The 26,230-nt window shown below is 33.3% G+C and overlaps 1 protein-coding gene and 1 long non-coding RNA gene across 2 annotated transcripts in view; one reads left to right on the plus strand and one right to left on the minus strand.

Annotated features, from left to right (window-relative positions):
* LOC114326462 (uncharacterized) overlaps positions 1-26,230 on the minus strand; it is a 92,159-nt gene that overhangs the window by 28,438 nt on the left and 37,491 nt on the right. Inside the window, exon 3 of the mRNA XM_028274843.2 lies at positions 8,401-8,654. Within this exon, the coding sequence (XP_028130644.2) occupies positions 8,401-8,654 (254 nt within the window). The remainder of the gene's footprint in view (positions 1-8,400; positions 8,655-26,230) is intronic.
* LOC126888468 (uncharacterized) lies at positions 13,642-16,677 on the plus strand. Its single transcript, XR_007699566.1, has 3 exons — positions 13,642-14,122; positions 14,181-14,375; positions 16,161-16,677. It is a non-coding gene; the product is annotated as an uncharacterized LOC126888468 (long non-coding RNA).

Below are 26,230 nucleotides of genomic sequence, written 5' to 3' on the forward strand. Positions count from 1 at the left end.
AGTGTCACTCGGGATACAAATCGGTAATTTTAGAGCACTTGTGTAATTACTACTGATAACTATTCCGTTCCGACTGAAAAAAGGATTTTAGCTTTGCAATTCTTATTAGATTTTTAATGTATTTTGTTTTGTGCAAAGTACCCCGCACAAACCTTATGGAAATTAGGTCCCAGTGGATTTCGTTCATACTTTGGAAAAATACTCTTTGAAGCATCCTGATAAAAAGTTCTCGTGGCCACAACTCAATCGTATGAAGGATTTTCAACATATAGAGGCACAAACTCGGAAAATTATAAGATTTACTGGCTATCCTAATTCCCTGAGTTACTGGTTATCTGGCAATATGTAGAAGTTTGGATCAAGGGAAAGTAATGGCAGTCTAGGATTTTTTCTTGCTATCCAATGGCGACCTTTACTTTGACTTTGACCTTCAACGGACGTCATCTTCTAGAGTTTCGAGGGTTCTTGACATTAAATTGATATAAACAGATTACTCATGGATTTTTGAATTGCTAAACACGAATATGCCATCAGAATTGACTTCCGGAGGAGGTGGTGGCCAGAGCCACTGCAAGGGACATCATCTTCTAGAGTTTCGATGGTTCTCGGCATTTAATTGATGCAAATGAATTACTGGAGGGTTTTTTGAGGTCGCTAAACACGAATATGCCACCAGAACCGACTCCCGGAGCCCCTGGTTTCCACGGTCAATGAAAGGGACTCCTGGAGTTTCGAGGGTCTTTGGTACTACATTAATGCAAACGGAATAGTTATAGGTTTTTGGGGTTGCTGAACACGAATACGTGAACAGCACAGACACAGGAGCACCTGGTGCCTAAGACAGGTTATCTTCTGGAGTTTCGGAGGAATCAAATGGATTACTCTTAAATTTTTAGGTAACTCCAGAAGATAACCTGTCTTAGGCACCAGGTGCTCCTGTGTCTGTGCTAATCACGTATTCGTGTTCAGCAACCCCAAAAACCTATAACTAATCCGTTTGCATTAATGTAATGGAAACTCTAGAAGATGACGTGTCTTGCAGTGACCCTGGCCACCACGTCTTCCGGAGGTCAATTCTGATGACATATTCGTCATTTAGCGATCCCAAAAACCCATGAGTAATCTGTATATCTGTGGTTAAGAGCGCAGATATAGTATGTCCAAATATCTTAATTGTTGAGGAGAACGTTTTGAAGTTTTCGCGTTACTTTTTGTTTGATACTGCTGATATACCGATATATCATAATGTTTGGGTAATAAGTTCGGGTATCATTATTAGCTTAATGTAGATATTTTTTAAAACATTATGTATTATTGGGTTAAAAATATATTTTTTGAAAATGTGTATGGACATACAACATAAGGCGCATGTTACTGCATGTCCGGTCAAATAATATTTACAGCCATGATAAGTTTGATCGCGTGAGCACTAACATTGTATGTCCCAAAACATACTATGTTTGTGCACTTCCAAACGGACATAAAATATCTGTGCAAGTCGGTTTTTAGTACAAATGGGAAATACTATATTTTGGCAAGGCCGTTTAACCCATTTAAAATCATTCTGGACTTACAATAATTATGCAGAATATTCATAGGACCCTACTGAATATTTTTATAATGTTATCTTAAAATCAGCAAAAAGTGGACATACTATATCTGTGCTCTTAACCATCGATATATCAATTTAATGTCGAAAACCCCCGAAACTTTAGAAGATGACATCCGTTGAAGGTCAAGGTCAAAGTAAAGGTCGCCATTGGATAGCCAGGAAAAAATCCTAGACTACCAGTACTTTTCCTTGATCCAAACTTCTACATGTTGCCAGATAACCAGTAACTCAGGGAATTGGAATACCCAGTAAATCTTATAATTTTCCGAGTTTGTACCTCTATATCTTGAAAATCCTTCATACGATTGAGTTGTGCCCATGAGAACTTTTTATCAGGAAGCTTCAAAGAGTATTTTCTCAAAGTATGAACAAAATCCACTGGGACCTAATTTCCATAAGGTTTGCGCGGGGTGCTTTGCTCATCATTTTATATAGGAACGGCAGAGTTATCATATTTGTAACAAATAAAAATGATGTTGGCATAGTTAGCATAGTAGAATAAAGCATAGTTTTTTATTCCAAACTACGTTTCACAATAACCATTTTCGATATTGTGAAATAGAAAGGTACTGTACTACTCTTGAGCGAAAATCATCTTGTCTGACAAATCTCGTTTAAAATTGATAAGATTTGATATCTGATGGCTGCATCTTAGCTTTTGGACCATGCAGAGCTTTCCATGAAAAATTACTTTTTTCGTAAAATTAATAATAAAAAAGTTTCCCATATGGTTCCAACTTACGCAGACACACTGTAGAACAAGCTTTTATGTAGGTTAAATATTGTTGTATTTCTGAATTTATTTTTATCAATTTTTTTATTATTTTGTGTAATTTTAATACGACTTTCTCTTTCAATTATATCAAGAAAAAGCTTCAAGTATGTCACACAAATTGTTATATTATATTAAATAATCAATTCGGTTTTACATTTTGCCCATCAGTGTGGATCACATTTTATTCGGCTTATTTAAATGAAGCTATTAACGTTTTACAAAATAGTTATTGTCCAAATTTTTATGTCAATATCGTAACAAGTAGATAACTACAATTGCCTATAGGCTTGGATCCCGCGTACCAAAAAAAAGTTTATTAATAGCAAGCTGAAAATTTGTTAATAGCTTAACGGTGTCTAGTCGGATAAACCTTGATGTATGGGAACACTGAAACAGGAGAAGTTTTACTTACTAGAATGTCATTCTACTTGAAAACGTCATCATTAATTTAAAGAGATGGCTTTTGAATGTTCTTGGATAACTGTTATTTTTATAATTGCAAATTATTAATTTTAGTTAATAAATGTGAATTTTTTCACTAACTATGTATTCAATTCTATATGGAGCAGAGACTTGGACTCTTCGCGCATGCGAGCGCCAAAAAATTGATGCCTTTGAGATGTGGTGCTGGAGAAGAATGCTGCCCATACCTTGGACAGCTCATAGGACAAACGTTTCCATTCTAAACCAACTCAATATTAAGAAAAGGCTGTCCACAATATGTCTGCAACGAATTCTGCGATTCTTTGGTCACGTGGTTCGCAGAGGTGACGACAGTTTGGAGAGATTAATTGTTTCTGGAAAGGTTCCGGGGAGAAGATCAAGAGGACGATCACCAACTAGATGGTCTGACCAAATAAACCATTCAGCTGGAAACTCATTCTGCGAAGCTCTTAGAGCAGCTGAAGATAGAGACCAATGGAGAAATATTGTTAGGAATATTGGAAGAAATCACGATCCTCAGTAATGGGGAAACGACAAGAGAGAGAGAGAGAGAGAGAGAGAGAGAGAGAGAGAGAGAGAGAGAGAGAGAGAGAGAGATGTATTCAGTGATTGTAATAATTTATATGTACAACAAAAACTAATACTCAATCGAGAAAAGAGGAAAAGTGTTAAAGTGATTTTTTAATAATATATTGTTACTATGGAACGCTTACAATTTTGAACATCTTTAACAACCAAATACTTGGATCACAGAATATATTATCCTGATGTATTCTCTGCTTGGATCTTCCACAAATAGTACACAATAAATAGCTTAATATTAAGTTCACGTCTTAAATCAATTATTTATCAAATACATTATTATATCAATATTATTTAATCAACAACTCAAAATATTCCCGATGCCATGTCAAATATTTAAAATTGTCACTGATTGTCACTGTCTGACTGACAGTATGCTGACAACGTTCTATTCGACTGAGTGATAGATTTGGAAATATTACCACGGACATTGTGTTCATTTTTTTAGAATCCTGAAAAAACCAATAAATATTTTTGAAAAATTTAAACGCAGAATGAGAGATTATATTATTTCCGAGAGCCTAAAGTCGATTAGAATAAATAAAAAGTTTATTTTGAATGAGATATTTTAAATTAAATATCACACTAAATTTTCTCTTAGTTTTTCACCCGTGTAACTTATTAAAATAAACATTGGAGAAGTTCTCAGGGACTTTCAGCCCTCGCTAATAACGTAATCTTTCATTCTGCGTTTAAATTTTTCCAAAATACATATTAGTTTTCTCAGGATTCGAAAAAAAAAATGAATCCCCATTTGAAGCATTGCAGCCGAAAATACGTACCCATCCTCTTAAGCCATTAACAAATTTCCAGCTTGCTAGGTATTAATAAACTTCTTTTTGGTAGTTATGCGGGATCCAGGACATAATTTATTTTCACTATCATTGACATTAAGTAATCGGCAACAATTGACTTTATCGCTAATCTATTTAAATTTGGGGCAGCTAATATGATACACCAATTATTAATCCGATTAAAATTTAAATCGAATACTTTTGTTGCCGTTTCGTAATAATATGTAAGAGTAACATGCGTGTAGGTCACACACTTACGCAAGAAAGTGGAAGGAAGCTGCATCGACGGCAAACCAGTAAGTCAAGCTATCAAAAAAATTAACAAAGAATCAGGTATGGGCGGTACGAAAATTATTCCATTAAGAAAAAAGGTTACTTTCATTCTGATTACAAGACCACACGCACAATGCGTGGACACTTTTACATCAGTGCTACGACCCAAAAATTCGCACCAACTTTTCTTCTGACATTTCTTCTGACATTTATTCTATTTTTTACTCATTGGTTTCACACTATTGGTCTTTACACTATTTGTACACTATTTGTACAATATTTTACACTATTTGTACTTTGGTATCTTAGGAAATTTTAATAGTGTAGTTATTCCCTTCATGTTTTGCTTTTGTCATTCATTATATCTTCTGTTTTCATATTCTACACTGGCTAATAATTTCGTGGCATCTCTTATATCGCTCCTTTTGTCTTTCAAATTGTAGAAGGCTCAGATTTCAGGTTGTTACCAGATTTTTGCTTTCCGGCGTAAGAGATTTACAGTGCTTCTCTGTTCTTTAGGTTACTCGTTAAAATAAATGTAATTTCTCATAACATTTTCTATATACCGTGGACTGATTTAATACGTAATGTATCAGCACATTACACTATTTTTATATTGTTCTAAATTTTTATCATATTTAATGATTATAACACATAAATTGGAAGAAAACTTTATAACACTATCAACATTGTTGTTGCACTAACCTACGGAATGTAATTATTTAAAGTAGTAGCACCCACAGACAGGTATGGCAATACACCATAAAAAATATTGCATATCGTGCACAATGCAGTTAATAACGAGGTAGAAAGTGCCATTAACTATGTGCTCATTGTCAATTTAATAAATTGGTTATGATTACATGCGTAATTCAATAACCTAGTGTACCTATAATGTAAATACCATTAGAATTTGTTGTTATTACATATTATTATCGATAAAAATAAATCTGTGGTTTAATGTTTATATAAACAGGAAATTGTACCATCCAAATTTTTTAACAAAAGTGTATAATATACAACACTATTAAAGTTCAACAATCAACTTGATTATAAACAAGAAGTAAGAGCGAGAGTAGAGGTAGCCCGACAAGGGTTTATCAAAATAAAAAGCTTATTTTGTAACAGTAGCATTAATATCAGCCTCAGATGTCTTTTTCTGCATTGCAATGTGTGGTCAATACTTTTGTACGAAACGGAGGCCTGGACACTCAACATAACACAGATGAACAAGTTAGAAGCCTTTGAACTCTGGCTTTATAGAAGAATCTTGAAAATACCTTGGACAACTCACACCACCAACGAAAATGTTCTGAGGAGAATAGGTACAGATAGGGAACTGTTAAAAATCATCAAAGTCAGAAAAGTTAGCTACCTGGGACATATAATGAGAAACGAAAAGTAGGTACCTCCTCTCGCAACTAATCATCCAGGGTACGATTGAAGGAAAACGGGTTCCCTGTAGACACCAGATTTCATGGCTTAGATAGCTGTAGGCACCATATCAGAGCTTAGAGCTGCATTGGACAGAGACAGATTTGCCAGTGTAGTCGCTAACCTCCACTAAAGAAGAAAGCACCACAACAAGAAGAAGTATTATGTTCAACTGTAGAAGAATATCTCATATAAGTACAACATACAAAATTCTAACAGCTCACATCAGACAAAAACTCACTCAAATCACAGAAAAAAATTGGGGACTACCAGCAAAAATTCAGAGAAGGCAGATCCAGTATAAATGAGATCTACATAATTACACAAACAATCGAGAAATGCCACGAATACAACATAGAACTCCACTTTATCTTCGTATACTTCAGAAAAGTCTTTGACTGTATTGGCAAAAATAAATTATTTATTGAAATGAAAAATCAAGATATCCCGGCAAAGCTGATTGACAAATCAGATCAGATTGACAAAAATGACTATGGATGGATCTAGAGCTAAAGTAAAAACAGAATAAGGTAGCACACTATAAATTGCAACAGAAACAGGAGTGCGATAAGGCGATTACCTGTCAACCACACTATTCAATATAGCAGTGGAAGGAACAGTAAAGGCTAGCGAAATTAAAAGAACTATAGGCCAATCCTTAACACAAATATTAGCGTATACAGATGATATAGTTCTTATTGGAAGAGACAAGGAAAGAAGCAGTAACAATCCTGACAAATGAAGCAATGAAAACTGGTCTGGGAATTAACGAAACAAAAACCAAAATATCTACTCAGCTCTAGAATGGACGATAAAAAAGAGAGAAATCAAGATAGAAAACAGCAGTTTTAAAAGAGTTCAACAATTTAAATATTTGGTAGTAATTTTGAATGGCAAAAATAAGAGAAGTGAAGAAGTAACGAAGCAAATACTAGTAGTCAACAAATTTTATTGGAGATATCATATACTAATAAAGGACAAGAACTTATCCAGAAATACAAAATTGAAAATATTCAGAGTTGCAAACAGACCAGTTGCTGAGTTGTTGAGATGTGGTCGTATCGTAGAATGCTCAGAATATCTTGGGTTCAACGCATTTCAAACAGAGAAGTCTTAAACAGAGTAGGTCAAGGCGAAGGTGATTTAACCAAGATGATAAAAAAGAGAAAACTTGAATATCTGGGGCATATAATGAGAGGTAGCAGATACAGGATGGTGTAGTTAATACTCAATGGAAAGTTCGACGGAAAAAGCGGAATTGGTCGGAAGAAATATTCATGGCTCCGAAACCTTCGTCAAGGGATTGGCTTATCAGCAGATCAATTGTTACATGCCGCACAAGATCGAGGACGATATCGGCAAATTGTTATGGAAGCTACCCACGCCTAAAAATTTGGGCACGGTACTTAAAGAAGAAGAAGAAGAAGCAGACCAGTAGTTACATACGCAGCTAAGACAATGTGCTTCACAGAAAAAAAAGAACAATTAAGAATATTCGAAAAGAAAATCCTTAGAAGAATTGTAGGTCCTAAAAATGGAAAACAGAGAAATGGCAAGAATAATGAAGCATTAACTAAGAAACATAATGAAGGGAGAAGATATAGTTAGATTTATTAAAGCACAGATACTGAGATGGGTAGGAAGGAAGCGACCTACTGATTATGGAGGTCACCGGATGGGAGTCAGAAACTGAAAGACCACAGGGAAGACGCAGAGAGAGATGAAAGGACCTGGTCGTGAGGGACATCAAAATCCTGAAAGTGAGAAACTGGAGGAAACTATGCACATATCGAAATGGTGGAAGAAAATTGTAACGAAAGCCAAGTCATACAACAAACTTTGACAATACACAAGAAGAATGCAGAGTGATTCTCCTCAATAAGCGAATCAGAGAGCGATAAGTAAGACCGGCAAACATTCCATCCGAAAGGAAAAGCCTTGATGATGTATAATAAATATTCTTCATGAGAGAAGGAAGACTATTAGATTCGAGTATTCTTCAGTAAAGGTAATAATGAAAAGATATTTTTACATTCTGTTATGCACTACAAAAGAAATTACAGGAAGCAGAAATAAAAAGGAAGTAGAGAGCAAAGAAGCACCACCTAATACCGACAGAATGAACGGAAAATAGAATAATCAAAGAAGAAATCAAAGAATAATTTTACACATTAGGTATAGCTTATAGATGGAAATAATCGTAATACCTATAACATTATTGTGTTTAAGAAAGACAAAATATCTTTTGCCTAAATAAATTGACATATAGATTGCAATTTTTAGATTCCTCATATCTTTTCATTTATCGACTGTTTGCTTTGAAAATTATAAAAAGCAAAGGTAAACGCTGTTACCTGAATTGATTTTAAATTTAAGAAATCTTCGGATATTAGAATTTTCAGATTTCGTTTGGTATTATTGTGTTTATATTTACATTAAATTTAGTAAATTGTAAAAATTAATAAATGCTGCAAAAATATACATACCACTAGGCTTTGCTTGAAATGGAGGAATGTTGGCAGGATTGGTAGGAATCTCTTCAGCATCCTTTTCGATTGGAGGAATATGCGCAGGTTTTGGATTAGGATATCCTCCCACGAAGACAGGATTTTGAGGGTTGTTTCTGTAAACAACGCCGGGTTGTTGAGGTACCAAGAAATTGCCTGGTGGGTTTCCTGGGTTGATCAAGATTGGTTGTCCCTGACCTCCTGCTCCGTATAGAAGAATGGATGGTTGAATTCTGAAATTAATAAACTTTTTTATTTTATTGAAATCTCTTACGTTAATGTTAATACATTATTGATTTAGTGTGGATTTATTTTAAAACCAGGTATCGGCTAATATGTAAAATTCGATTACAGCTTTTTATGAAGATACTGAGATATACAGGGTGTCCCGAAAAGATTGGTCATAAATTATACCACACGTTCTGGGGTCAAAAATAGTTCGATTAAACCTAACTTACCTTAGTACAAATGTGCTCATAAAAAAAGTTACAGCCCTTTGAAGTTACAAAATGAAAATGGATTTTTTTCAATATATCGAAAACTATTAAAGATTTTTGATTGAAAATAGACATGTATAATTCTTATGGCAGGAACATCTTAAAACAAAATTATAGGAAAATTTGTTCAGCCCATAAAAATTTTATGGGGGTTTTGTTCCCTTAAACCCCCCAAACTTTTGTGTACGTTCCAATTAATTCATTAGTGTGGTACCATTAGTTAAATACAACGCTTTTAAAACTTTTTTGCCTCTTAGTATTTTTTCGATAAGCCAGTTTTTATCGAGATGCGGCTTCTTTTTTAATATGATTACATAAAAATTTTATGGGGGTTTTGTTCCTTTAAACCCCCCAAATGTTTGTGTACGTTGCAATTAAACTATTATTGTGGTACCATTAGTTAAACACAGTGTTTTTAAAACTTTTTTGCCTCCTAGTCTTTTTTTGATAAGTGACCTTTTATCGAGATGTAGCTTCTTTTTCAAAATATGCCTAATAATGTAAATTATATGTAAATAAATTTTCAGATTATTAACAGGTCTTTATTATAATAATAATCGTACTTAACCATATACAAATATGTGGTGGATTCGACAATTATTCAAAATATCTCGATAAACACTGGCTTATCGAAAAAGTACTAAGAGGCAAAAAAGTTTTAAAAACATCGTGTTTAACTAATGGTGCCACAATAATAATTTAATTGGAATGTAGACAAAAGTTTGGGGGGTTTAAAGAACAAAAACACCATAAAATTTTTATGGGGTGCACAAATTTCACTTTAATTTTTTTTTAAGATTTTGCTGCCATAAGAATGCCCATGTCCATTTTCAATAAAAAATCTCTAAGAGTTTTCGATATATGAAAAAAAAATCGATTTTCATTTTGTAACTTCAAAGGGCTGTAACTTTTTTGTGTGCACTATTGTATATAGGTAAGTGAGGTTCAATCAACCTATTTTTGACCCCAGAATGTGTGGTATAATTTATGACCAATCTTTTCGGGACACCCTGTATAAATGATGTTTTCCATTCGGTAGGGATTTTGCTTGTGTTTATACATTTTTGAAATAGTTTCCGAATATGTTGGTATAATTATTGTTCGTATAAATGTTCGTTGGAGGTAGGACACAATTCTTCGGGTATATCCCCTGGTCAAGGTACTTTGTTCGTCTTCAGTTGTTTACATAGATTGTTAATTTATTCTTTTCTATTTTATCTTGGTTTTGGTTCCCTTGTTCTTCAAATTCGACTCTATTCTCTACCAAAATTCTTTGAAATACTTTTCCCATTCTTCGGGTTTTATACTCTGTATTATGTCTTTATTCATTCCTTTTCTTAAATTCTTTATCTATATTTATTTCTTATTCTATATTTAAATATTTATTCTTATTCTATATTTATTTAAAATACGGAGGAGATAGACTTCACAAAGAACTGAATATCCTTATAAGTAAAATAATAAGTACAGTGGAACCCCGATAAGTCGGGCCCCGATAACCCGGAAGTCCGGCTAACCCGGACCGATTTTCATCAGGCAAACATTTTAACAAATAAACAATTTAACAATTTTATCAAATAAAAATGTATGTAGGCAAAATAATATTTGAGAGATAATGTGTATTTGTGTAATTTGAACTACATATACGATAGTAAAAATGATTCATGGCACATGGCGACAGAGCGACCGTCTCGGCTTATCGGAAAGAACAGGCACCTGTCTGTATTCGTTTTCCTTTATTTATGTCAAACATTGTTTAAAATAGACTAAAAGACTATTTAAAAAATTCTTTTTTAAAACAATGGTCTTAGTCTGTTCTTAAATAACATTTAATTGTTCCTTGTGACCGTATTGTGTGTAGTACATTCGTATTGTTCACTTCCGTTCTGTAATCGTGCTTCAGATTGTGTTTGCGTGTTTTTGAAGTTATACTTTTTTACGCGCGATATGAGGGTGAATTTTAATAGGATTAAAACCTTTGATCCCGGCGCAGTCGCATTACAACTTTGTTCTGATTGGATGTTTAAATGACATGACAAAAATTATCCAATATGGCAGCTGTGGCACAGCTGTGGGACTGTGGTTTGGTTATGTATGGTTGTTGCGTTTTAAAATTTGTAGGAAGAGAAACAACAAACAAAAAGTTAGTTAATGGTTATACTGCCTTTTTAAATAGTTTTCATATTATACTTTTGGACTTATTAACATAGAAGAGATGATTGTTGCATGCCAATGTGAAAGCCCATCAAGCTGTGACTAGTATGAGTGCCGCAAAATTACTGATAAAGAACCTATTAGCTCGAAGGCGTAGAGAACTGTGGATAACAACAATCAACCGGGACGATCTACGATCTCGCTTATTCAAAGCTAAAGAATCTTACACTGGTAAGTGTTTTAAAAATAGTTGATCAAATTTTGTTATGATATTTGAACATAGCCACTTTGCACGATGCAAGTGATTGCGAAATTTATTAGTCGTTATACGGGCTCTGATTGGGTGTTGAAATAATCTTCAATAATAAATAATTGTTCAATATGAATGTAAACAAATGTATAATATATTAGTTTTATTGTTGTGAGGACAGAAACAAAAAAGTTTATAATTGTAGTGATTTTTAAATAGTTTTTAAAGCAACAGATACGTAATAATTGTAAATGTATCATAGGTATACTACATTAGCTCTCGCGAGATTTTTTTTGAGACATTCGGAATAGGAAACGTACAACACAAAAATTCCTACCTCACACTATTAACTGCTAAAATCAACTCAAATCAACTTAATCTTTCATTAAAAAAAGAAGAATTATTAGAAATAGTGGGAGTGTCTACTAATCTCATAAAATTTTGTGAAGTTTATTTCTACAAAATATTTTTATTTTGTACAATAAATAATTTTCTCATTTGCTATCAATACATTATAATGGTTTAAATAAATAAATATTGATTGGCGTAAGGTTTATGTTATTTTTATGTCTGTTTACTATTAATAATATTGGATATGAGTAGGTGCGTTGGTTTTGTAGTAATTTCCAGTCACTTCTGACAACTGAATTTTTCAAAAAAGAAATTACTAACGTCAGTGTCAAAAAAAATCTCGCGAGAGCGAATGTAGTATACCTACCTATTTGAAACTACCAAAATACATAGTATGTAATACTTTTATTTACATAATTTGATTACCATCAAAATTTCTATCAATATTCACCTAATATATTGTTTTCTTACTCTATGTTTTGTTGTATTTTTTCAATTCTAAATCATTTCAATTCAAAATCAAAATAATTTGATTTACATAATTCAAAAATGTCAAAAGTTTAATCCGTTTAGTTAGTCGATCTTCGCACATAATGACACACTGTCTCCGTGGCGAAGAGTTTAATGCGAGTGAACGCCAATACAACGCCAATACCAGCCGCGCTGGTAAGCTGGTTCGAATCCCAATAGACACTTTTATTTTTTTATTTTTTTTTTATATATTTTATGATTGTAAGTATATTTATCATATAATTTTATTTTCAGAAAATACGTATTTAGTTAAAAAAATTTCCGACAATTAATGTTCAGAAATCATTTGTGGCATTTTTAATGTGTTTGTGTGTGTGTTTTATTCTTTTATTATTTTAATTTTTGGCACTGTTTTAATAAAAATGTTTGAGAAGTAGTAAGTATAAATTAGTTTAATATTTAAATAAAATATAAATAAAAAGAATATTAATTTCGTTTATAATCATATAATCATATAACAGAAGTATAACTTCTTACGTGCGTACAAAGTACACACACATTCTTTTTTGTCTACGTAATGACAACAAAACGTAAAAATGTTGTAGTGACAATGGAAAAGAAACTAGAAGCATTAGGTTGGATTGATAAAGGCGAATCTTTAAAATCAATTTATTGCAGCATCATGTGGTGTCGGTACATCTACAGTATGACTGAGTTTTTTACCAAGAAATGAACAAAACTCTACACTCTATACAACTATACGTAATTTAAATGTGTACTGAGCATTTGTGTTTTTGTAATTATAATGGAGGTTATCTGTAAGTATACCGTATTTTATTAATTTTTACCATATTCTCCGGCTAACCCGGATTTTAGATAACCCGGATCGGCCGCGGTCCCGATTAATCCGAGTTATCGAGGTTCCACTGTATAGGAAGAATTCCAGGAGAATGGAGAAACACTCAAATGATAGCGTTATTTAAGAAAGGTGATAGGGCAGACCCCAGTAACTATAGAGGGATAAATTTACTGAGCACTATACTGAAACTCACAACAAAAATACTTATGGAGAAAATAATGGCATGCATAAATATATCGGATGAACAACAAGGATTTAGAAGTGGAAGATCATGTAACGATGCAGTTTTTGTGATAAGGCAAATAGCGGAGAAATCATTAGAATATAACAAACCAGCCTTTTTCTGTTTCATAGACCTAGAGAAAGCGTTTGATAGAATCAAATTAAAAGATGAAAAATCTACCACTGGATATCATAAAACATATATGATAGAAAACATATACTTATGTAAGAAATAAAATAGAAATGAAAGTCAATGGAATAATAACAGAACCCATAGAAACAAACACAGGAATCAGGCAAGGATTTGCTAAAAAACAAACACTAAGCCCTCTACTGTTTAACATAATATTGGATGCAATAATAAAACAAGTGAAGAAAAAAAGAGGGTACAAAATGGGCAATAGAGAGATAAAAATACAAGAATCTACAGGTCGAGCAAGTCTCGTAAATTTCACGATTGCGAGCCACGCTTCACGCAACCGTGTTTGCGTACTTGTGTTTCAAGTTGCGTGGTCGTACGGAGTTATATTTACCAAATTTAAATATAATCGTTTTCAAAATTAAATCAATATGTCAATATGGCTACTGGGTGTAAAAGATAAATCTTATTCTATCTGTTCTTAATGAGTTTTAGATAATTTTAGTTGTATTTCTTTGTAATTTTGTGTTGTACAAAGATTAATTTAACATTTTCTCTGGAAGTATTCATTTAGAAAGATAATATGCTTCATTGGTGTTGTGTTTTGAAGTGTGATAAAGTCAAGATAAAGTTCACTTTTAAACTGAACTAAATAAGGTATCTGAGAGACAACAATGGTTAAATGCAATACAATGTACAGGTTTTACTAGCGAAATGAAAATTTTCCTGTCCTGTCTGCTGTAATCATTTTATATCTGGTAAGTTACAATTACAACAGTAACGATTTTTGAAGATGTTAACATTTTAATCTTATAGGAAAACCAGCCGACTTAATAGATAATAACAATCTCCAGATTGGGTTCCTTCAATAAATATGGTCTATAAACACAATGAAATAAGTTCCCCAAAATCTAAAATGGAGTGGTATCAAAGGAGAATTAAAGGGAAAAATATTCATATTGAAATTATTTATAAGGCACTGGACTGTCTTAAATTCTACAATAATACTAGGTGGGTAAATGATTTTAGACATTTTTCATTAAGAGTAGATTAAGATTAAGTAGATTTTCATTCAGTAGATTTAAGACTTGTTTACACGGGTAGAGTAATGATGCAAGTACTTGATAGAGTAGAGTAACTCTACCTGTAAAAATGCTCAGCACAGTAGAATAGCTGGTAGAGTGTATAGTTGGAGTTAAAGTAGAGTGACTAGCAACCTATGGCAAAGTAACTACTCTATGACCACCACTACTGCCAAAATGTCTACTCGGCTGCACACTCTACCCATGGAACACGCTCAATTATGGCAGAATAGAGTAGGTAGGAGAGTACATGGGGGCACTGTCATTCTGGCTGGAATTGTGTTTTGTGTAAATAGTGAAAATGAAGTTCACCGAAGATGAAACTTTAAAACTTGTAGAGCTATAATACGGCGAATACCAGTGTTTATGGAATTTAGGTAGTGTATACTACAGAAATAAAAGTTTGCAGCAAGCTGCGGAGGATGAAATCGTCGAAAGAATGGCAAAGGGGGCTTTGGAGTAAACAAGCTTAAGCAAAAAATTAAGAATTTAAGGTGCACTTATAATCAAGAGTGTTTAAAAATACAAAAATCGGTTTCACTATACTAGCATCAGTACTATACTTGTACTCTCCTCACGTGAATGGTATCAAGCCATTTTTGGTAGAGTACTACCACTACTCTACTCTCCTCAAAACTCTACCCATGTAAACAAGTCTTTAGAAACAGTGGAAAATGAGGTAGCTAGTAGAGTAGTAGTAGAGTAAAATATACTGGTTTAGCAAATTGCAATGTTTTAAGGTAATACAGTAGCGATAAACAGGTAGCCAAAACGTGTTCTAAGATTGTCACTGTAATTTTGAATATTTTTTCGAGGCATTTGGCACACGTATTCGTAAAATAATAAAGAATGGCGGTACAGAGCCCAATTTGAAAAATATATTAATATGTGGAAATTACTCTGTAATTATACAATATTTAAAAAATGAGCCTGTACCGCCATTAAGAAGAACAAAAAAATACACTTTCTTCAAATAAACTTTTTTATCCGATGCATAGATTTTGTGTAATTTTGGAACTACTAATGAAATAAAAAATTTTAGTAGTTCCAAAATAACACAAAATCGGATAAAAAAAGTTGTATTTGAAAAAAGTGTATTTTTTTGTTCTTCTTAATGGCGGTACAAGCTCGTTTTTTTTTATATTGTATTTAATTACAGAGTAATTTCCACATATTAATATATTTTTCAAATTGGGCTCTGTACCGCCATTCTTTATTATATTACGAATATGTGTGCCAAATATCTTGAAAAAATATTCAAAATTACAGCCGCAATCTTGGAACACATTTTCGCTACCTGTTGATCTATACTGTTTCCTCTTAAGATAGTTTTAATAGTTATTTATGATATAAGTATTAAATTTTAAGACGCGCATGTGAAAGTTAACTTGAAAAAATAATTTTATTAATGTTTTGACTTCCACATCAGATGTCATTGTCAAAATACAAAATATTCATTATTATTAGGTTTGTTCTAGCAAACGGTCAAACTAGTCAAAAACCATCAGCAAACAGTTGGTCAGTAAAAGAACATAATACAGTCACCAGTGCGATCCCCTCTACTCGCGCTGGTCCACTATTCGCTGATGGTTTCAAACTGATGCTAGAACAAACCTATTATTATTATTATACATATCATTATCTGTAAATAATATTTCTTCTGATTGTTAATTGTAAAGGATAGAAAAATTACCATTTATTTTATTTTTTTTAGAATCAGCTGAGAGAAGTGGTCTACAAAAAAACCAGGAAGGAAACGGAATATGTGGCTACGAAAGGCAAAAGAAAGGTTTACAAAGCAAATGTGACACATTTTTTTGAAATATTTAGGAATATCAGTAAATTGCATTAAAAAAATGTATGAAAAGATTTTGTTCAATAAAAATGTTTATATTTATCAAGGATGTATTATTTGGTATGGCCACATATCGTCAGTGATGTAATAATACATCCTATCTGTTTTTTCATGAGTTTTGTAAGAGAGACTAAAAACTTGTCTTAGGGTCACCTCCTGTTTTCATATGATATTTTTTGACTTGTTTTGTAGTAAATTAAACTATCTATGAACTACAAAACAAGTCAAAACTTACATATGAACACAGGAGGTGACCTTAAAACATGTTTTTCCATCTCTCATACAAAACTCATGAAAAAACAGATAGGAGGTATTGTCACATCAGCAAGGATGTACAGTGATGAGTGCCCTAATAACCGGCAAAATATTTAGTTGTGAGATAAAAAGAAATGAAACTAGTCGAGCTGGGAAATTTAGCGAAATTAACCTTTAAATTTACGTTATATTGATCCCACCTTTACACATATCGGAGGAGTATGTCAACTAAAACTGTCACTGTGACAGTGGTAGTTTCCAAACTCGTCTGATACGTCTGAAGGTGGTACACAATCAATACAATCTAAATGTATAAGTTAATATCGCTAAATTTCCCAGCTCGACTAGTTTCATGTCTTTTTATCTCACTACTTAATACATCTTTTGTGCTATTTTGCCGGTTATTAGAGCGCTCATCACTGTATTTCTGGTATATCCAGGGAATGTCTACAAAATATATTTTGAATGTCCAGAGAACATTCGTGGACATTCATGGAATGTTCCAATAAGACATTCAGGTAATGTTTAAAATGCTGACACAGGATTTTCCTGGGATGTTCTCAGGGAACATGTTTTCGGGGATATTCCAGGAATTTTTCAATGTCGTGTGTACCTTCTATGGACCTATATGGAATATTTTGGTGTTATTACCGCCGCACTCCACTTGCGATTTGTAATCAGGAAGATTGAACACATTGTTTCAAATACAAGTCAATCCATTTGTGACTAAATAATCATGGATTGACTTCTATTTGAAAGAATGTGTTCAATCTTCACAACTACAAATCGCAAGTGGAGTCCGGCGCTTAGGGCTACTTCCTCTTCGGTATTATGTATTATACTACAGAAATCAGGAACTTTCCTTCTAAATATATGTATGCATCTTGGCCATCAAACATATTCTTCCAAACATTTTTTTAAGGGGTCTTGTGGGTAAAAAAAGTGACTTTTTAAAAAAATTATATCTCGAAAACTAAAATTTATTTTTATTTATAATTGGAACATGTAAAAGTATAGTACTTAAGGTAGTCTCAAAAAAAGTTTCAGCCAAAAATATTCATTTTTGTAGAGTTTAAGTTTTTTTGCGTTGGCAGCATAACTAAGTCCAGTCTCATCTGAAATCAAAAAGTTTCTTGTAGTTTATACCTCTGGCTAGAATATGAACGAAGGAATTAAAAAAAAATGAAATTTGAAGATTTTACATAAGTTTAAACACATTTTTGACCCCAAATTTTTCTCATTTTTAAAGTAGTTTTTTTTATAAAACAAAAATGACCTCATCTAATAAAAAATCCTTTGTTGATTCACTAGCCAGAGGTATAAACTACAAGAAACTTTGATTTCAGATGAGACTGGACTTGTTATGCTGCTCACGGCAAAAAAGGGCTGTTGTCGAAAAATTGCAGTCAACTCTACAAAAATGAATATTTTTGGCTGAAATTTTTTTGAGAGTACTATACTTTTACATGTTTCAATTATAAATAAAAATAATTTTTAGTTTCCAAGATATAATTTTTTAAAAAGTCACTTTTTTTACCTGCAAGCATTGATTATAAATATTCCTCTGCAAGACAACAACTTAACAAATTGTTGATTTCAAATTGTAACAGTTGTTTTGCAAAGTATGCTGCCCTCTTGTATTTTCTGTGTTATCTTCATCATACAATTACTTCATCTAAAAACTTTCTGCGATATATTCGCAACAACAAAAACAAACAAAACAAAAAAAAATAAAACAAAAGTTTAACCACCTTCACACCACAGAATCAAGCAATCAAGTTACACAAATTTTCAAACACCTCACCTGACACAGCGTCTTAAGTACGATTGCGCGAATTGGTAAATATAACTCTGCACGACCACGCAACTCGAAACACAAGTACGCAAACACGGTTGCGTGAAGCGTGGCTCGCAATCGTGAAATTTACGAGACTTGCTCGACCTGTAGATTCTTGTGATAAAAATACTCTGTTACGCTTTTTTTTTTGCGTTGGCAGCATAACTAAGTCCAGTCTCATCTGAAATCAAAAAGTTTCTTGTAGTTTATACCTCTGGCTAGAATATGAACGAAGGAATTAAAAAAAAATGAAATTTGAAGATTTTACATAAGTTTAAACACATTTTTGACCCCAATTTTTCTCATTTTTAAAGTAGTTTTTTTTATAAAACAAAAATGACCTCATCTAATAAAAAATCCTTTGTTGATTCACTAGCCAGAGGTATAAACTACAAGAAACTTTGATTTCAGATGAGACTGGACTTGTTATGCTGCTCACGGCAAAAAAGGGCTGTTGTCGAAAAATTGCAGTCAACTCTACAAAAATGAATATTTTTGGCTGAAATTTTTTTGAGAGTACTATACTTTTACATGTTTCAATTATAAATAAAAATAATTTTTAGTTTCCAAGATATAATTTTTTAAAAAGTCACTTTTTTTACCTGCAAGCATTGATTATAAATATTCCTCTGCAAGACAACAACTTAACAAATTGTTGATTTCAAATTGTAACAGTTGTTTTGCAAAGTATGCTGCCCTCTTGTATTTTCTGTGTTATCTTCATCATACAATTACTTCATCTAAAAACTTTCTGCGATATATTCGCAACAACAAAAACAAACAAAACAAAAAAAAATAAAACAAAAGTTTAACCACCTTCACACCACAGAATCAAGCAATCAAGTTACACAAATTTTCAAACACCTCACCTGACACAGCGTCTTAAGTACGATTGCGCGAATTGGTAAATATAACTCTGCACGACCACGCAACTCGAAACACAAGTACGCAAACACGGTTGCGTGAAGCGTGGCTCGCAATCGTGAAATTTACGAGACTTGCTCGACCTGTAGATTCTTGTGATAAAAATACTCTGTTACGCTGATGACACCGCGTTAGTAGCAGAGTGCGAAGACGACCTACAAAGATTATTGCACGATTTCAACATTAACGCAAAAGAAACGAATATGAAAATATCAGCCCAAAAAACAAAAAGCTTAGTACAGTGGAACCCCGATAAGTCGGCCTCCGATAACCCGGAAGTCCGGCTAACCCGGACCGATTTTCATCAGATAAACATTTTGATTTTCAGTACATATTTTGTATTTTGACACTGACACCCGTTCTGGCATAGGCGCCCATACACACGGGCAGGGGGGGGCCGTGGCCCCCCCCTAGATTTTCGGGAAAGAAAAAAATTAAATTTATATTACATAAACGCATTTTTGTCAAAACATTATTGGATAATTTTGAGAGATAAATTGGAAACAACATATTTATTAATAAAAAAAATTCACATATTGGGTAGTTATTAATAGTTTAACAGAAAATCTTTGTGTCTGCGACAGTGGTCTGTATGGAATGTGCATAATACACATTTCCCACAATCACGGTATGCTACTAACGAAAACATTGAAAGAGAGTAGAGGCGTGGGAAACATATACACTGTAATCGACACCCAAAATTACAAATTAAATGAATCATTTATACTGCAAAAAAACCATATCAGCAAGAATTCCGATCTCTGATCGATAATCACTAATAAGCCATTTGTCTTTAACAACTGGTATAAAGTACATATTTATATTTTGAAATAATTCATACTGAAAAATAATTTTTAAAAGTTATTGAACATAGTCAAATTTTAGTTTGCAAAAGTATTTTTTTAGTAAGTAGATTATTTTTAAAGTGTGCATTATGATGATCAGAACAATTTTATTTAAATGAAAAACAGGTGATCTTTCATGATGAATGAGTGTTATATACAGGGTGTCCCAAAAGTAGCGGAAAGGCCGAATAATTCGCGAAATGAACATCGAATCGAAAAACTGAAAAATACGTGTTCAATAATTTTCAAAAATCTATGCGATGACACTAAACAAGTCCACCACTTCAACCCCTGGGTGTGGAGCGGAGGGTAACTTTAAAATCTTAAATGGAACCCCTAATTTTTGTTGCAGATTTGGATTTTCCTTGTAAAAATAAGCAAATTTTATTCGAGCCATTTTGCGAATTTTGGATACCTAGATAGCGCTATAATCGGAAAAAACGGTATATCGTGATACCACAGCAAAATTATAGAAACGGTCTAATATCTCGAGAAATATATGTACTTCCAAATAAAACTAAAAAACACGTGTTTAATATTTTTCAAAAATCTATAGAATGATACCAAACAGGATTTTTCATTCCACACTCTGGAGGTGGGGTGAGAGTTAACTTTAAAATCTTAAATAGGAACCCCCGTTTTTTCTTGCAGATTGAGTTTCCTCCTCAAAAAATAAGTAACATTTATTCGAACTTTTTTAGAATTGTTGACGAATGGCGCTATATTCGGAAAATGAGATTTATTTGCGGCATCTATCAACAATTCTAAAAATGTTTGGAATATGTGTGCCTTATTTTTCATAAGGATTCTATATCTGCAAAAATAAAGGGGGCTCCTTTTTAAGATTTTAAAGTAAAAACTTGGTTCGACACATACTTTTTTGGTTAGTCTGCTCGCCAAAGTTGAAGGGAAGGCTTTGCAAGCATTGTATTCTTTTCAAACGGGTTTTAAAGAGAGGCTCAACTTTTGTGGTACCCATGACATTTCCATTTAAAAACTTGGTCTAGTGTTTAAATGTATGAATAATTCCTCACAACAGGGTTCAAACTAGGTTTTTTAGGTGGTTTAAACTACAGTAGACTCCCTCTATAACGAGAACTGAAATGGTGAATTAATTATCTCGTTATAAGCGGATCTCGTTATATCAAACAATAATAATATTGAAATCTTTTGATGCCTCTACGTAGTTTATTATGTGTCGATGGTCAACCTGAACAGTGAACAATGAGACTTCGCCGCCATAAATTGTAAATTTCCTATAGTATTCAATATCGGTCGATAAACAGGCAGATGTTTATTACAGGTGGCCGAGTTTATTATAGCACTGGCCTCGATAATAAGACAGATGTTGGGCATTTCTATGTACAGGTAGTTGGGGCATTTATTTATTTATGACCATTACAACGCTAAAAACAGGTAAAGACAAGTATTCTTCGATTTAAATTTTCCTCGTTATAACCAAATATGCCTCGTTATAGAGCGTTATAGTTCAATAGGAATTTCATGGGACACCTAATGTACCTCGTTATAAGCGAAACCTCGTTATATCCGTGTTCGTTATAGAGAGAGTCTACTGTATATATTGTCATCCGAAATATACAAAATGTAATGTGCAACTTCTTCACGTTTGGCCCCCCCCTAAAAATTTTTATATGGGCGCCCTTGCGTTCTGGGCGTCGAAATGTTAATAAAATTATTTTTTCAATTTAATTGTGGCCTATTTCCCATCAAAATAGTTAATTATCAGATAAACATTTCAACAATAAAAATGTATGTCTGTAATATAATCTTTGAGAGATAATGTGTATTTGTGTAATTTGAACTATATGATAGTAAAAATGACTCATGGCACAAGCCGGCAGAAACAACAGGCACCTGTTTGTAGTATTCCTTTATTTTTTATTTCAAACTGTGTTAGCATTGTTTAAGAAAGACTATTTAAAAAATTCCTTTTTAATCAGTGGTCTTAGTTTTCACTGTTCTTAATACATAATAACAAAACATCGTTCCGATTATGGCTGTATGAATACAGTATTGTATTGTTCGCAGCCGTTTGCTTGCTTAGGTTTGTGTTTGCGTGTTTTTAGTAATTTAGATGTGTAAGTACTGTGCATATTTATATAGGGTGTCCCAAAAGTAGTGGAACGGTCGAATATTTCGCGAACTAAACATCGGATCGAAAAACTGAAAAATACGTGTTCAATCATTTTTAAAAATCTATCCAATAACTCCAAACACCAACCCCCACTACACCCCCTGGAGGTGGGGTGGGGGGTAACTTTAATATCTCAAATGGAAACCTCTAGTTTTCCTTGCAGATTTTAATTCGTTACGTAAAAGTAAGCAACTTTTATTCAAGACATTTTTTCGAACTGTGGATAGATGGCGCTATAATTGGGAAAAACGATTTATCCTGATACCATAGGTAAATTATAGAAACGGTCTAATATTTCGAGAAATACACTTCCAAATGAGAAACCAATAAACAGGTTTTTAATATTTTTCGAAAACCTATCGATAAACACCAAAAATGACCCTCCAACCCACCCCCTGGAGACGGGGTGGGGGGTAAATTTAAAATCTTAAATAGCAACCCCCACTTTTTATTGCAGATTCAAATTCGTCATGAAAAATTAGGCAACATTTATTCGAAACATTTTTTAAAATTGCTGATAGATGGCGCTAATAAATCGTATTTTTCCAATTAAAGCGCCATCTATCAACAATTCTAAAAAATGTTTCGAATAAATGTTGCTTAATTTTTCATGTCGAATCCGAATCTGTAATAAAAAGTGGGGGTTGCTATTTAAGATTTTAAAGTTACCCCCCACCCCACCTCCAGGGGGTGGGTTGGAGGGTCATGTTTAGTGTTATTCGATAGGTTTTCGAAAAGTATTAAAACCTTTTTTTTTGGTTTCTCATTTGGAAGTGTATTTCTCGAGATATTAGACTGTTTCTATAATTTACCTATGTTATCAGGATAAATCGTTTTTCTCAATTATAGCGCCATCTATCCACAGTTCGAAAAAATGTCTTGAATAAAAGTTGCTTACTTTTACGTAACGAATCCAAATCTGCAAGAAAAACTAGGGGTTTCCATTTGAGATTTTTAAGTTACCCCCCACCCCACCTCCAGGGGGGGTAGTGGAGGGTTGGTGTTTGGTGTCATTGGATAGATTTTTGAAAATGATTGAACACGTATTTTTCAGTTTTTCGATCCGATATTTAGTTCGCGAAATATTCGACCGTTCCACTACTTTTGGGACACCCTGTATATATTTCATGTTATTTCAATTATAACCAAGTTTATCTGTAAGTATACCGTATTTTATTAATTTTTACCATATTATCCGGCTAACCCGGATTTTCGATAACCCGGATCGGCCGCGGTCCCGATTAATCCGAGTTATCGAGGTTCCACTGTAATTGCCAAAGAACCAATAAGATGCAAATTGGAGTTAGACAATCAAATTATACAAGTAATGACTTTCAAATATCTGGGAATTAATCTATCAGCCGACAACAATATCGAATAAGAGGTAAAAGACCAAATAATTAAAGCCAGTAGAACGGCCAGATGCCTAAACGACACAATTTGGAAAAACAAACACCTAAGATTGGAAACAAAGGCCCGAATATATAAGTCAGTTATTAGGCCAGTTATGACTTACACGGGCGAAACAAGACCACATACAAGCAAAACACGAAGACATCTGGAAAGCAACGAAATTAAGATCTTAAGAAGGATTGCTGGAAAAGGACTACAGGATAAGAAGTGAGGAAATCAGACGCATATGTGGGGTAGACAATATAATTACCTGGGTAAAGAACAGAAAAAAGAGTGCAATGAGCACATAAGCAGGATGTCTGAATCAAGGATAGTAAGAATAGCCAGGGACAAGACACCGTTAGGCAGGAGAAGTATAGGACGCCCAAGGAAAAGATGGAATGACAACTTAGGGGCAGAATGAAAAGCCCCGTTGAAGAAAAACAGGCAGTACTGCCTATATAAAAGAAGAAGAAGAAGAAGAAATTCTTTATCAATTTCCAGCTTTCTGCGCTTCTGGTTCCTCCTAGAAAAGTATTTAAAAACTATTATACAATATTTAATATTTATCTATATACTATCGGTTTACAACGTTCTCCGTCTTCCGATACCTATTCGATATTCCTCTCTGTCCGCACATTGATCTACTTGTAGACCTCTTTCATCCATGGCTTTGTTTACTCCTGTCTGTCAGCTTTTCCTCGGTCTACCTCTTCTTCTTCTACCTTGCAGTTTCCAGTTTTGTACTTGTTTTGGAATTCTGTTCTCATGCATTCTTTGTACGTGACTAAACCATCTTAGTTGTATTTCGTTGAGTTCGTCATTTATTGTATGTGTACATTGTACATTATCCGCTCATTGGTGACATGTTCTCTTCTTGATATTTCTACAGCTCTTCTCCAAAAATCCATTTCGGTGACTAACATTTGTTTCGATTTTTCCTTCATAGGCCATACTTCGCAGCTGTATATTATAATGCTTTTCACTACGGCGTTCTTCTAAAAAAAAAAATCTTTTTTTTTTGTTTTGATTGTTTATCTGCTTGTCTCAGAGTACTGAGTTTAGAAGCGTAATTGCTTTCCTGCCCTGAGTATTTCCAGTGGCGACGCGTGACTTTTTCTAAAGTGTTACCAAAACCAGAAGTATTTTATAAATATTTTTATATATACAGTGTTCCTATACATCAAAGTTTGTCCGACTAGACACCGTGAATTTTCAGCTTGCTATTAATCAACTTTTTTTTGGTACGCGCGATCCAGGTCTATTATAAAAATAGATGAAATACAGAAATAAAATTAAAAAATTAAAAATTTAAGAAACTATATAAAGTATCTACAAACTAAAAACATATTTGTTGTTTTTAGGTAAAATATGTATTATATCACCTTTATACTTTATTAAAAAATCCAAATTGTATAATTAGTATACTAATCAGTACATTCATTTGTTATTTTTAGCCTAAAATATTAAATAATTTTTATTTTATTGATTATACACTACAATGTACTGTATAATCAATATTATTATATGTCATATAATAATGTTGTTAATGAATATATTTCGACAAGTAATTAAAATCGATTAATATGATTTATATAGGATAAAAAGGTATAGATATGTTATCTGTATAGTAAGCAAGTACAGTTACAAGTTATAAATTAATAATTAATAATGCATATTATGCAATAATTGAATCCAAAGGGCAGGTACGGTTAACTAACCGGAGTTTAATCGAGAAAATACCGGCCCTAAGAATAACAGACTTCATAAATGGAACTATAATTATTACCTATAATTATATTAATAATTAAAATTGCATTAATTAAGTCTGATATTCTTACGGTCGGTATTTTCTGTCCCGATTAGCTAACCGGGACATAAAGTACCTACCGGCCCTTACCTAGCCGTGTCACCAAATTAAAATTTGGTAACACGAATACTAATCCACAGCGGCTTAAGAGCCATCGTGCCCGCAAAATTTTCAGAGACGATCCAGTCCTCTGACCGATACAAAGATCCTACCATCGTTGCCACTCACAGAAGTGGTAAATAACGGCGCGGCGCACGGTAAGTAAGGGCACAGTATAAAGAGGGCACTCTATATACTGTGGTAATGGCGTATTATAATAACGTGCAACCGATTTTACATGAACTCGCTGATATTTTCGTGCTTCTAGTTGGCTATTTTACTGAATTAGGTAGATACTATCAACAAATATTTCTATTTTTAAAAAATATAAATGGAATTATTTCATAGTAGTCATAAAATATTTATTTGCAAATTTTAACTGTTACCAATGGTAACAATGGTTACATGGACGCTTCGCCAGTGAGTATTTCGTTCTTTACTGGCTTCGTCCAATTTCCGTCGTTCTTGATTTTCATACCCAGGTATTTATATTCGTTGCATTTACTAATTTTTTCTCCTCTGTTGAGGATCAAATTCTGCTGCGTTTCACCGATATTCATATATTTGGTTTTTCCTATGTTGATCTCTAGTCCCCGTTTCCTATATTCCTCT

Source organism: Diabrotica virgifera, chromosome 7 (genome assembly GCF_917563875.1).
Source record: "Diabrotica virgifera virgifera chromosome 7, PGI_DIABVI_V3a".
NCBI classification, from domain to species: Eukaryota; Metazoa; Arthropoda; class Insecta; order Coleoptera; family Chrysomelidae; genus Diabrotica; species Diabrotica virgifera.